Consider the following 13822-nt stretch of genomic DNA (forward strand, 5'->3'; position numbering starts at 1 on the left):
TTGTAGATGAAATTAAAAAAATAAAAATGAGGCGAGACTATTGCCAAAAAAAATTGCAAAATCAAAGGAAAAATCTAAAATGAAAAATGAAATAAATTAATAGAGACAAAAGAACAACACGAATTTTTAAATGAGAATATCTCATAATTAAACTATTTATATTTAACTGACCTATATATATTAAGCCTCTTAAAATAATTATTTATAATTTTAAAATAATAAATTATAAAAATAAGCCAATTTACAAATAACATAGGGATTGGGGATGGCGGCTAATGTTCAAAGGCGACGTAGTCAACTTTGAACGAGGTCTTCAAACAATGTTCAAGCGTTCACGTCTGTGATTTTCTTCGCACGCCCGTTATTTATAATATTACTTTATTATTATTAATAATTTAATGTTATACACAAATAGACGCTTGACAAGTTCCATTATTACTTTACTAAATATTATTGTTATTACCTAATTATTATTAGTCCTTAAATAATTAATTAATTAGTGAATTGGGGGATGAGGATAATCTATATACGAATATCATTTGTTGTAGAATTAGACCTCCCATAAAATTGGTCTAGTCGAATCGTGTGTTCAATTAGATACACTTACTACCCATCTTAATTTAAATATGTCAAAACAGTTAAATGTATGATTTCAATTAGATAAACTTTTCACAGCCCTAACTATAATAATGTTGTATTTGATAATAATGTTATATTTGACAAAGCTCTATCAAAATGTCATTTGAATTATTCAAGACTTTTATCAAAAAATTGAATGATATATGTACGATACATGTGTCTTATTTATACATAATCGTAGTTTGTAATTACCGTAAAAAGACAAAAATAATAATAGTAAAATAAACAAAATAAAAAAGGTAAATTTTAAAATCACAAAACTTTCATCCTATCAATTCCGACTGATTTATTAACTTCAGAAATTACCGTTATTTAGTAAGACCTCCTTATTAAATAAGTGTACCAGTATTCTTGTCAGCGATGTTTGTGCACCGATAATTACCTTCAAACGACTACTCTGACTGGGTAACAGACACCAAAAATACATCATTCCCCATGACATAATTAAGAAATCAAATAAGTAACTAATAATAATAGTATGACATTTTCCTCTTTTTATCATCAAAATAATTAAACTAAAGAGTAGATAAACATCAAAGCAAGAGTGAAGGCGCATGTATAAATACAGAATTACAGATCACATATCTTCTTCTCTTCCTCCTACTAAGGGCAACCACAGAAATCCATTTGAATTATAATTTTAAGAGGAAAAATAAAACAAAAACAAGAAACCCAGTTCTCGAATTTTATCGTGATTTTTCCACTTTTTTCTAAGCTGAATGTAAGAAAATGATATCCTCATAAATACATGGTTAAGTAAAACAACCTTTTCCCCTGCAGTGCGTTCTTGTAGCAATTCGTTTCGAATACCTTGCCATAAATATGTGCCTATTCATTTTTTCCCTCTTGTCTCGTCGCAATCTGGATTCTTCTGTGCATTAATCTGCAGTCATAGGTTGTGTGATACAGCACCTGAAACGGGCCTTGCGTACAGTGGTCATGATCTCTGTCTCTGCATGCTCGAGCATCTTCACAACATCTGAAAAGGGAGGCCTTACATCGGGATTGGGATCCCAACAACGGGTCATGATCTCACTCAGAACGGGAAGGCAGTCAGGTGGGATTATTGGACGGACTCCCTTGTTGACTACAGCAAATGCTGCCTGAACGGCAGTCATATTCTGGAAAGGGAGCATACCCGTTATCAGCTCCCAAAGCACTATTCCAAAACTGTACACATCAACCTTCTGGGTGTAGGGCCTATGTTGGATCATTTCACTGCAGAAGTACAAAAAGTGTGCAGTCAAGATTGATGGTAACACGTAAAAATATTTAGTTAGAAAAGGACAAGTATGCTTGACCTGATCACCTCCCAACAAAACCGAACTTGGTAATGTACTTATAAACAAGGTAATTAAGGATCGAAGTCCTACTCGAAATACTCGAAATCGATCAGAGGGTAGCATTAAATCGTATGATCATACAATCCTACAAATAAACTTAAATATTCTAAAATATTTAGTCTCTATTCATATTCATTCATTCAAAAATTTAAAATTGCTTTAACTTCATTTCCAAAACATCCAATAAATTTAGAACTTCCATTTAATAAAGTACTTCACTATTCTAATGGTAATAATAAAATATTTCAAACATGTGTATGTGAAGGAAATAAGTAAAAGGCGGTAAACAAGAAAAATTAATCATAAATGAGTCTAATTATGCTGGATCGAATCATCGTAGGATCATGAACCCATCACTCAAAATTTTAATCAATTAAGAATATAAAATCTCACCAACATTACAATCCTACTTAAGATTCAAATCACTCACATGTGTTTGGATATAATTAAACATAGGATCATATTCATGTATCAATATCAAGATTTTAATAACAATGCTTGTAAAGCATAGTATTTTATACATTGCCCCCCATCACTCACTAGTCAAGATCTCCACGCAAACCATAACATAATGGGTAACAAGCAGATCAAATGAGAATAACTGAAGTCCATACATAACCATAGACGGAACATAAAGCAAAGAGAGATAAATACCATTAACGCCACCAAAATTTCCAAAATGAAGGAGGGAGATTTCAATAAATTTACATCAAAGAAGAGAGCTTTCCTACAATATTTCCCACATACTACAAATTCTCAAATCAACTAGGCCCATTACCCTATGTGACTGTCACTCACTTGGATTAAAAACCAAAAAAAGAGCAGTAATAGACACATAATTCTAGTGCTCAAGCCAATAATAGAAAAGTTGTGCTCCCTGATGTCCTATCAGCTAGCAAATATCTTTATCTAAAGAGAATCCCAGTGGCACCCTAGCTACACTTGAATCATTGTAATCCTATTCAACCATATTAGAAAGATAAAAAAAGAGACATGAGACATATCTGACATCTCAACAAATATAAGAGAAGTACGAGAACCACAATGTTTAGAAGCTTATGAGGAAGTACGAGCATATGCATGCATATAAGACGATTAAAGAATTTCCAAAACATCACTATTCAATGTATAGATCCTGACTGTTGCAAATTTGAAACAAGGTGGAAAAAAAAACATGTATTCGTAAACAATGTTCCATGAGAAAAAATCTCCTATCATTCAAAATCTTTCACAATTCAAAGTGAAAAAACACAATATCGTCTTCAGATATTAACAATCTGAAAGCTCAAAAACTCTGACGAGCCACAGAATCAGAAGGATAAACAAATATGTAAAGATAAATCTCCTAAAAGAACCAAACAAAAGGAGAAGCTCCAAAACAGAAGAAATGTTTGTTTGCTTTTTTTTTTTTTTCTATTTTCCTAAAAAGGAATTGAAAATTGGCTTGCCAAACTAGAAGACCCCCAAAAGTTATCCTTAACTCAATCTCATAAGCCATTAAGCAGTAAGCACCAAGTAATGCAAAACAAAGCCAGCTTTCAGTCACAAAAAGTAATGAATACAAGCCGGAACACAGAATTTGTCTTTAAAATATGTTATAATCCTATAAGATTAGAAAAGAGATCACCAAACCACACCAATGGTATGCGACAAACAACATATTTGGGAAATTGGAGTCAGCTGTGGAGACCCAACTACCTAAGTGACAGAACCATAGTGTAAAAACAAGCCCGTATTGCATGACGTCGGCGGAGTTGGCAACGATATTTCTCGTGTCATAAATGTGTAAGAAACCATGTTTTGGGCTGCATCGAGGAATATCTTATGGTTTCGACTGATATTTAGGTGTTAGGAATTAGGATGACCGCATCTATCCTATTACCGCATTACTGTTCAATTAATGCTATAGCGACTGTTAAGCATTTTCACACTATGCACAGAACTGAAAAGAATCTGTACATATTTGATAATTTGAAGACAAATAGCCAGAATAATAGGGAAATAAAAAAATCTTACGGAGCCATCCAACGGTATGTTCCGGTCTCTGGGGTCATTCCTTCGGTCTGAACCTCAATCCGAGCAACTCCAAAATCCGCAATCTTTATAGATTTATCAGAAAAAATCAACAAATTATCAGACTTCAGATCCCTGTGGATCAATCCAAGTCGGTGGACATACTCCATCCCTCTAGCCACATCCAATGCCTGTTTAACAGCTAACTTCAGAGGCACGGATCTGTTATGCCTCTTTGTCAAGAATTGTCTAACCGAACCACCCTTTGCATATTCAGTAACAATACACCAGACCATGGGTTTACGACAAGCTCCAATAAACCGAACAATATTTGGATGCTTCAATGTAGCCAACATCATAACTTCCTGTTGAAATTGTTGCTCCATCAGCTGGGCCCTCTCCTGGTCATTCTCTGGCCTCTCCAAAATTTTAATTGCAACCTCCTCACCTTCATATGTACCCCGATAAAGCTTCCCAAAAGCTCCTTGTGCAAAAGCTTCACCCATATTAAGCTTCCTCAAGTCAATAGTCCACTCCTCAAAATTCTCAAGCCCCTCAGTAGGGAAAGTAGGATCCATAAGTGCTTGAGCAAGTGCATCATCACTCAAGGCATGAGTTACCCTTCCTCGATGATTAACACTCCCAGCAACAGAATAGTTATTGTTAACACGTTTCAATCCTTGATGACCCAACATACGAGTGTGTGAATCATTAGAACCCACACTACTATTATCAACAGACATGGCAACAGAACCCCCTCCATTGCTCGTCTGCAAGCTTGCATAACTGTCAATTGACATATTGGAATTCTCACCAACTCCAAGCTTGTGATAGAAGTCATAGAATTTGTTATCATTGTTGTTTATCCCTATGATTCCAGTAAACTTTGAAGCCTCCAACATCTTGTTCCCTTGTAAGAAACACAAATTCTAAATCTTATTTACTTGTTCAGCATCAACATGTCAAGATTCCACAACCCCAGCCAAAGCCCTACACGAAAATCACATCACAAGTATCAACAATAAGCTTCTACCACACAAATTACGCCACTTGAAATCAAACAAAAAGACAAACCAAAACTCAGACGATCCCAATCATCAACACACAAATTCAATCAACTCTAGCAGTAAATTTACACATATTATAAATGATAAAAGTATAAAACAAATAAACACGAAAAACCACTTGTAATCAATCCCCCCAATTGAAAATTTAATTTACGAAATGAATGTTTATTAACTAAAATCACCTCTAATCGAAAATTTTCTTCACTATAGCATAATATAACTACTAAAAACACAGAGTAATCAGATAAAAACAAAAATAAATACTTACATTTCTTCAAATTACTATATCAAGCTAATAATCAAAACCCTAGAAATTCGCCCAAATATAATCATCTCCAGTTCCGAAATTACAGGACCAAACTTTCCAACGTTATTGAAAAACAATAAAAATAAAAATCAAACAAGCACTTTATGAAAAACTTTAAAACAAGAAAAAGAAGCTCAGCTTAATCAGATAACAAAAAGGAAAAAAAACGCGTGAATTCGAGGTTACAGTGAACAACAAAAATCGAACAAAAACCAATCACAATACAACATTAAGCACATAATTAAGTCCATCAGAATCAAAAAAAAATCACAAAAATGTAAAATTCATGATCTGAACCTCAAAATTGACTGATTTTTTGTCGGAGAAAAAGGGAAAACGCGTCGATTAAGCAAAATATTTGACCAGCTGACTAACACCGATTTCTAATACAACAAACAAGAAAACCAAAGTTGATTGAAGGACAAGAACTTGAAGAGATCAAATCCGAAGAAGAGCAGAGAGAAAGTAGAGAGAGAGAGGATGAAGAAGAAAAATAAAAAGGAATTACAGTCTCTTTATTTCTCTCTCTTGTTGTTGTAGTAGACTAGATAGTAGTAGCTGGTGTTTTTATTATTCTTTTTATTTTTATTTTTTATTTTTGGCGTGTTTAACTGATTAAGTAGGAGAATTTGACTGTGACGGATGGAAGTATGACAGACGAAAGATAAGGTTACACGTAGGTATTTGTGTGGGGTCTAAAGAATTATTGACCGTTAGTTTTGCGATTTAGTTTTGATGACGGTATTGATTTGATTGTTAGTGACGGTGAGGTGATATACGGTCTTCCTCGAGAAAAAGATATTGCCGTTTCTTTTGTGTTAGTAAATGAAACGACACCAAAAATAATAAATATAGAAACACATTAAAATCAATTTTTATAAAAAAAAAATCGGCATTAATAATTCAGTTTTTTATCGATTCACTATGAATAATTTTTTTTATTATTTTTTATTTTTTGATAATTTAACTTTTTTGCCATATATTTTGCCATAACATATCATAGTTCCTTTTTTTTTTTACTTGCACTCAAACAACTTATACGCAGTTTAACGTGTTTGTCGGTTTATTTTTATTTAAAGTTATACACAAGTAAAAGTTATAAAAAAAATTTTGATATCATGAAAATATACGACGAGATGAATAAAACAAAATCTCATAAAACTTTTTTTCTCATATGATAGCCACAATATGTTATATATCATAAAATGATAAACAATGCAAATTGGGTTTGGATGCAAGTAATAAAATCGGAGGAAGTATTATTTACAATAAGTAATAATATGGTATACTGCTAGCAAACTAAGACATAGATTGGATTATTCACAAAGAACCAAAGGCAATTGTTAGATTATTAGAAAATAATCTAAAGCTGAAATTATTCATAAGGGTCCTAACAAACGAGAAAAATAATGGTTTGTTAATATCAAGTTTTCCACTTTTCTCAAAATCATAAGCAATTGAGATAAATCATCTATTTGCATCTCTATTTGCTTTCATTTCATTAGTTTAACTTTATTTCCCCTTTTAAATATTTACACTCAATCCAAGAATGGCCTAAATATTAATTCTCTCAAAAAACTCTTTTTCTATTCTAAAGATTCTTACTTTCGGATACAATTGAAAAAATTAAAACACAATTTATAGGAATGTTTACCACCTAAGTTTAGCCTATAAAACCTTACCACTACCTTTTAATAGCAAAGTATAAATTTAGTTTCACCATTAACTTTCAATGGTAATGCATAATTTGTTTTTAACCAATAATTAAATTGGTAATGTGAATTTCATCCAACAATCTCCCACTTCAAGACTGATTTCGATCTGTCTTCACAACCACTGAAAGTAGATACTCTACTAACCTTCTTCCACTTGTAAACCAATTGGCTTTGAGCACAAATTCAACTTGTCGATCATCACTGTCTTTGTTAACATGTCTGCAGGATTCTTACTGCTAAGAATCTTTTTGAGAGTTAACACTTCATCTTCTAGAAGTGATCTGATAAAGTGATATCGAATTCCAATATACTTTATTCTTAAGTGAAACGCCGAATTCTTTGCTAAATTTATAGCACTCTGACTATCGCTATACAAAACATTATTCTCTTGTTTGAACCCCAAGTCATTTAACAAACCTTGAAGCCATATCATCTCTTTACTAGCTTCGGTCACTGCCACTTACTCAGCTTCCGTAGTGGACAAAGCAACAATCTTCTGTAGTTTAGACATCCAACTTACGATTGTATTTCCAACTGTAAATACATAACCAGTTGTGCTCTTTCTATTATCGACTTCACCGCCAAAGTCTGCATCAACGTAACCTTTTATTTTCAATTCACCTTTACCAAAGTACAAACACTTATTAATGGTACCTCGTAGATACCTCAAAATCCATTTAGCAGCTTCCCAATGGATTCTTGGATTGGACATATACTTGCTTACGACTCCCACTGCATGTCCAATATCTGGTCTTGTGCAAACCATTGCATACATCAAACTTCCAATAGCCGAGGCATATGGAACCTTGGTCACATAATCTTTATCTTCATATGTCTGAGGGGACTGATCCTTTGATAGACGAAAATGACTCGCCAATGGTGTACTAACAGGCTTAGCATCACCCATATTAAAACTATGGAGAACAAGTTTGATATACTCTGATTGTGATAACTGTAAAGTGCCTCTCTGCTTATCTCTTTTGATTTGCATTCCTAAAATCTTCTTTGCTGGACCTAAGTCCTTCATGCCAAATTCTTTTGACAATTGATGCTTCAACTTTATAATAACATTCATATCAGAACCTGCTATTTACATATCATCAACATAAAGTAATAGGATGATATAACTAGACTGATATCTCTTGAAATAGCAACAGTGGTCAGCGTTGCACTTCTGGAAATCTTTCTTGTGCATGAAGTTATCAAACTTTTTGTACCACTATCTTGGGGCTTGTTTTAGCTCGTACAAACTTTTCTTAAGTTTGCATACCATTTTTTCTTTCCCACTTTCTATAAAACCTTCTGGTTGGTGCATGTATATTTCTTCATCAAGATCTCCATGAAGAAATAGTCTTCACATCTAACTGCTCGAGATGAAGATCTTTAATTGCAACAATACTTAACAATGTTCTAATGGTATTGAGTTTCACAACAGGAGCAAATATTTCATTATAATCAACTCCTTCTTTTTGTTGAAAACCTTCGACAACTAGTTGAGCCTTATACCTCTTGGAATCATCGTGCTCCTTTTTTACTCGATATATCCATTTGTTATGAAGAGCCTTCTTACCTATGGGTAACTCAGTTAGTTCCCATGTCTGGTTTGAAATCAAGGATTGCATTTCATCTTTCATTACAAGCTCCCACTTGCTAGCATCTTTGGTATGGGATGCTTCATGATAATCTTTTGGTTCCCCTTCATCAGTTAATAACAAATAATTCATATATTTTCTATTAGGCACATGTGGTCGAGTACTCTTTCTTAGCGTAGGAGTTGGACTAGAAGGTTTTTGTATGTGATTTGATTGCGATGTACTACCCTGTACAATCTGTTCTTCTTGTTGCAGAGTACTTATGTAGTGTACTCTTGCATCGTAGTGTCTAGGACATAATCTTCATCAATGAATGTGGATTCTTTCTGATTTGTGTCACTCTCAATTTCATGTCTATCTTTGTACATGACTCTTTCATTGAAAATTACATCTATTGAACGAATAATATTTTTACTTTCATTATCCCAAATGCGGATCCGAACTCATCTTCGCTATAACCAATGAAAGTGCAAACTTTCGATTTAGGATCAAGCTTATTTCTGCCTTAATCACTAATACGCACATAAGCTACACAACCAAATACCTTTAAGTGCGACAATATGATCTCTTTGCTGCTCTATACCTCCTCTGGTAATTTGTATTCTAATGGGGTTGATGGTTCTCGATTGATCAAGTAAGTTGTTGTATTGACTGCTTCTGCCCATAATTGTTTTGGTAGACCTGACTGTATACGAATGTTTCTGGCTCTTTCTGTCAATGTTCAGTTCATCCGCTATGCCATTATACTGAGGCGTACCTGGCATAGTTCTTTCCATCTTAAAACCATGCTCGTAGCAAAACTTCTTGGATTTGGTGTCCTCATATTCTCCACCATTGTCGAACATGAGCCTTTTGATCTTCAGGCCTGTTTCATTTTCAACCCTAGCTTTTCATCTCCTGAAAGCTTCAAACACTTCGAACTTGTATTTTAGAAAGTAAACACATACTTTCCTAGAGTGATCATCAAGAAAAGTGACAAAGTATTGTTTTCCACCAATAGACTGGGTGGTTATTAGTCCCCAAACATCAGAATGAACAAGCTCCAATTTTTCTGCCATTGGAGTTCTTCCATATGTCTGAAAGCTTACCCTCTTCTACTTTCCAAGTATGCATTCTTCACACATGTCTAAATTCACAAATTTTAGACCAGGGAGTTTCCCAATTGAATGCATGATCTTCATTCCTTTCTCACTAATGTGACCAAGTCTTTGGTGCCATAACTTATAGTTTTCATTTTCTAATGCAAGGATAATTGAATAACACGCTCCAGCTGTCAAATAGAGAGTAACATTCTTTTTACCATGAGCAACTGTTATTGCTCCCTTTGAGATCTTTCAATCATCACCTTGAAAGATTATAGTGTAACCTTCACGAGCCAACTACCCAACAGAGATCAAAATTTTCCTTAGGTAGTGAACATGTTTGACATCCTTTAGCTCCCAAGTTGACCCATTTAACTTAATCTTGATGTTACCTTTACCAACAATATCACAAGGTTGGTCATCACCAAGGTATACTTGTCCAAGGTTTCTATGAACATACTTCTCAAAAAAGTATTTAGTTGAAGTAGCATGGAATTTTAGTCCAGAGTCTAATACCCAAGAATCTTCTTTGCTCTCCAATGAGCATATCAACGCATCATCACCTTCTCCGGTTGAAGTGACATTTTCCTCTGCCTTCACTTCTTTGCCTTTTGGTGCTCCCTTGCACTGATTTTTATAGTGCCTGATCTTTCCACAATTTCAACATTCAACAGTCTTTGAGTTTTGGAAATTATTTAGATTCCTAGATTTTGACCTCCTATCTCTGTATTGTCCTTGATAGTTTGATCTTCCGTGTTCATTCCTTATAATTAAATTTCTTCCTCTTGACTCTGTATGCAATACTGTAGAGGATGAAGATCACCCGATTCTCTTCGTCGAATCTCCTCACTAAGAACCAGATCATGAACGTCATCAAACGTCAACTTGTTCCCGACGAACTACTCATAGCTGTGACTGTAGCATTTCAAGTGTCTAGCAAGGAATATAAAAGTATTAACGCTAATACTTCATCATCAAATTTGAATTCAAAAAAACTCAATTGGGTTGTGACAGAATTGAGTTCATTAAGGTGTTGAGCTACTGATCCACCTTTTGACATCCTTAAACTAAATAGCTGCCTCATCAAATGAATTTTATTGCAGGCTGATGGCTTCTCATACATATTAGAGAGAGCTTTCATGAGACCTTCCGCTGTGGTTTCTTTTGCAATGTTAAACGCCACATTGCGTGATAACGTCAATCAAATTACTCTGAGAGCTTGTCTATCTAAAAGCTTCCATTCTACTTCTTGCATGCCCTCTGGCTTTGTCTCTTCCAGAGGTTGATAAAGTTTTTTCAGGTATAAATAATCTTCAATCTGCATTTTCCAAAATCCGAAATCTTTACCATCGAATTTTTCAATTTTAACTTCTCCTTTGTCTGCAGACATTTCTCCCACTCAAATGTGACTTTTTCTTTTAGGATAGTTTTTTTGAAAATCGTAATGTAGACTAATAGTCAACCAAGCTCTAAAACCAATTGTTAAGAAAATAATGCAAATTTTCAATTGAATCAAATTTGAGGGAGAAATAAATAATATAAACAAAATGACTATTTATACCAAACTTCAATAATAAATCACAACCCATACATCCCAATTTCACCTGAGAATTTCACGCTCTAAATAATAATCCTCTCAAAGAACTCTTTTTCTTTTCTAAAGATTCTTACTGTGGGATAAAATTGAAATGAAAATTAAAACACAATTTATAGGAATGTTTACCACCTAAGTTTAGCCTATAAAAACTTATCACTACCTTTTAATAGCAAAGTATAAATTTAGTCACCATTAACTTTCAATAGTAATGCATAATTTGTTTTTCACCAATAATTAAATTGGTAATGTGAATTTCATCCAACATTTATTTACTACTAAATTAACCACTTTTAATTGAATTTACAAGGTGTTATTATGTATAATTTAATTTGCATTATATTTTTATTATAGGTTGTTCTATTTGTTTTACACAGTTTTCTCTTTTATTAATTGTCCTCACAACTCTGTTTTAATCCCACCCACAAATTTATTCACTCGTTTAACCTCATATACTCATCTATTAACCCCACTTAATTTACCAACTAAGAGTACAACTTAATATTTACACCCATTTGAAAAAGGTTCAAATCAAATGGGAGGAAGATACTATTATATTGCAAATAAAAGTTCGGAGAGGACGTCTCCTCCCGCCTACCTAAGTTTCACCCCAACCTAATATCAATATGGATCAAAAATAACATAAAGGAAGGCTAAAAAAATAGAACAGATAAAACATCGCAAAAAAAAAAGAAAAAAAAAAACTTAGGTATGTTCGGTGTCATTTCGATTTTTAGTTTTCTATTTTCTATATATAATACAGATTTTGTCAAAAGTTTTTATTTTTGAAATAATCTATTTTTTTCAAAAGTTTTTATTTTTTAAAATGAGTGGATACATACTTAAACATTTTGCAATATTAAAGATAAATTTGAAATAGATTTAGTTTTTAGAAATATTCATTCATATCAATTATTAAACCCATATCCATACTCACATGATTTATATATTCTAAACTCGACGTTTAATTCACCATACGTGATTGGTTAAGGCCAAAAATAAGTTTTAGCCTTAAGTTAAAAATCTGCTAATATAAGAGTAATATGTTTAGAATGGATCATGGGTCAGGTTGGATTTAAGTTTAGACAAAATTAAGAGTGCGAGTCTAACTTAGTATCAAGTCCATTTATGTTAAAAAATTTAAAACAGATCACAGACTCATGAGTTATAACTTATGGGTTGGAACTCAAGACGAACATAAGAGGGCTCGACTCCGTTGATTGAGTCTAGGTACAAATAAAGTGAAAATTAGTCAAGAGTCAGATTAGATTTGAGTAATTGGGTCTATAAAATAAGATTTACACCTTTTAAATAAAAACAAAGAAATATTACCCTGAATAATACGACCTTTCACTGATTTTCCAACAAGAATATGAACTTTTAATTAATCATAAATAATACAAAGTTTAAAATCATTTTTCCATCAACATTTTTTAACATGTAACTGGTTAAATTTAGAATTTTATTATTTTTATTTTTTTTTAAGAAATTAATTACTCCCTTTTCTTTACTGCTTTACACTTTACCCAAGCTTGCTTCAAACTTTACCTCATTCGAAGATAGCAGAGATTGAAGAACACCAAGATTACGGCAGATTATGGTTACTGGTTCTCCTCAATTGTTTTTTTTTCCCAACTTTCTGTTTACTCCAAAAAATTAGGGTTTTAAAATCCCCAAATTTTCTATTTTCTCATTTACTGTAATTTCGATTATTGCTTGTTCTTACTCAAAAATTTCTGTTTACTCAAGTATGGATGTAATTTAGTATTTTTTGCTTGTTTTTAGGCTAATGTTAATGAGTTAATTACATTGAAGTTTTGGTATGACGGGGTATTTAAAAAAAAGTTGTGGGGTTTGAGTATTTGTGTGGGATGTGTAAAATCATCTCCATGGATCCAGATAAGATGTCTTTTTTTGAGTCAAAAGAAATTGTAAATGTTAGAATATATAACATATTTTGGGGCCTCAACCATAGAATATATAACATATTTTGGGGCCTCAACCATCAGCTTAAGCTTTTGGTTGAGTTGGTTCCTTGACAGTAAAGGAGGATCGATCTTGGGGTAAAATATGAGGATCTTGGAAATACATGTTCAACATGAAATTAGTTTATTTTTGAAAATGAAAATAGATAAAAATGAGAAGAAGTTGGAAGAAGTAATAAAAATGGAAGAATAAAGTAAGAAAATAAGGTTAAAAATCTGCAAAAAGTGAATGAAATAGAGGTAGGGGATGACATTCTCATGAAATGGTCATAAATGGCCTTTCTACTGGTTACGAACCGGTGGTATACTAGCAGAAAAATGATCTTAAACTTGTATTATTCATGATTAATTAAAAGTTCGTATTATTGTTGGGAAATCAGTAAAAGGTCGTATTATTCAGGGTAATTTTTCCTACAATTCACAAGTTGGGTCAGATTGATTATACATAGGATTCAAGTTTATAATTCGAGTATCAGCTACTCTTG

At 33.0% G+C, this 13822-nt stretch overlaps 2 protein-coding genes across 2 annotated transcripts; both read right to left on the reverse strand.

Annotated features, from left to right (window-relative positions):
* Positions 1-1063: 1063 nt before the first annotated feature.
* LOC130801300 (serine/threonine-protein kinase STY13-like) lies at positions 1064-5913 on the reverse strand. The gene is made up of 3 exons (XM_057665116.1): positions 5667-5913; positions 3999-4985; positions 1064-1857 (listed from the first exon to the last, which is right to left on the reverse strand). The coding sequence occupies exons 2-3, from the start codon at positions 4895-4897 to the stop codon at positions 1518-1520; spliced, it is 1239 nt and encodes a 412-aa protein (XP_057521099.1). The 5' UTR covers positions 4898-4985; positions 5667-5913; the 3' UTR covers positions 1064-1517.
* Positions 5914-8412: 2499 nt separating this feature from the next.
* On the reverse strand, positions 8413-11148 carry LOC130800982 (uncharacterized). The gene is given in 6 exon segments (XM_057664726.1): positions 8413-8918; positions 9221-9558; positions 9799-10007; positions 10095-10401; positions 10563-10657; positions 10726-11148. Coding segments are annotated over 6 exon segments (1878 nt in total).
* Positions 11149-13822: the final 2674 nt, after the last annotated feature.

This window comes from Amaranthus tricolor, chromosome 15, assembly GCF_026212465.1.
Source record: "Amaranthus tricolor cultivar Red isolate AtriRed21 chromosome 15, ASM2621246v1, whole genome shotgun sequence".
In the NCBI taxonomy this organism is placed as follows: domain Eukaryota; kingdom Viridiplantae; phylum Streptophyta; class Magnoliopsida; order Caryophyllales; family Amaranthaceae; genus Amaranthus; species Amaranthus tricolor.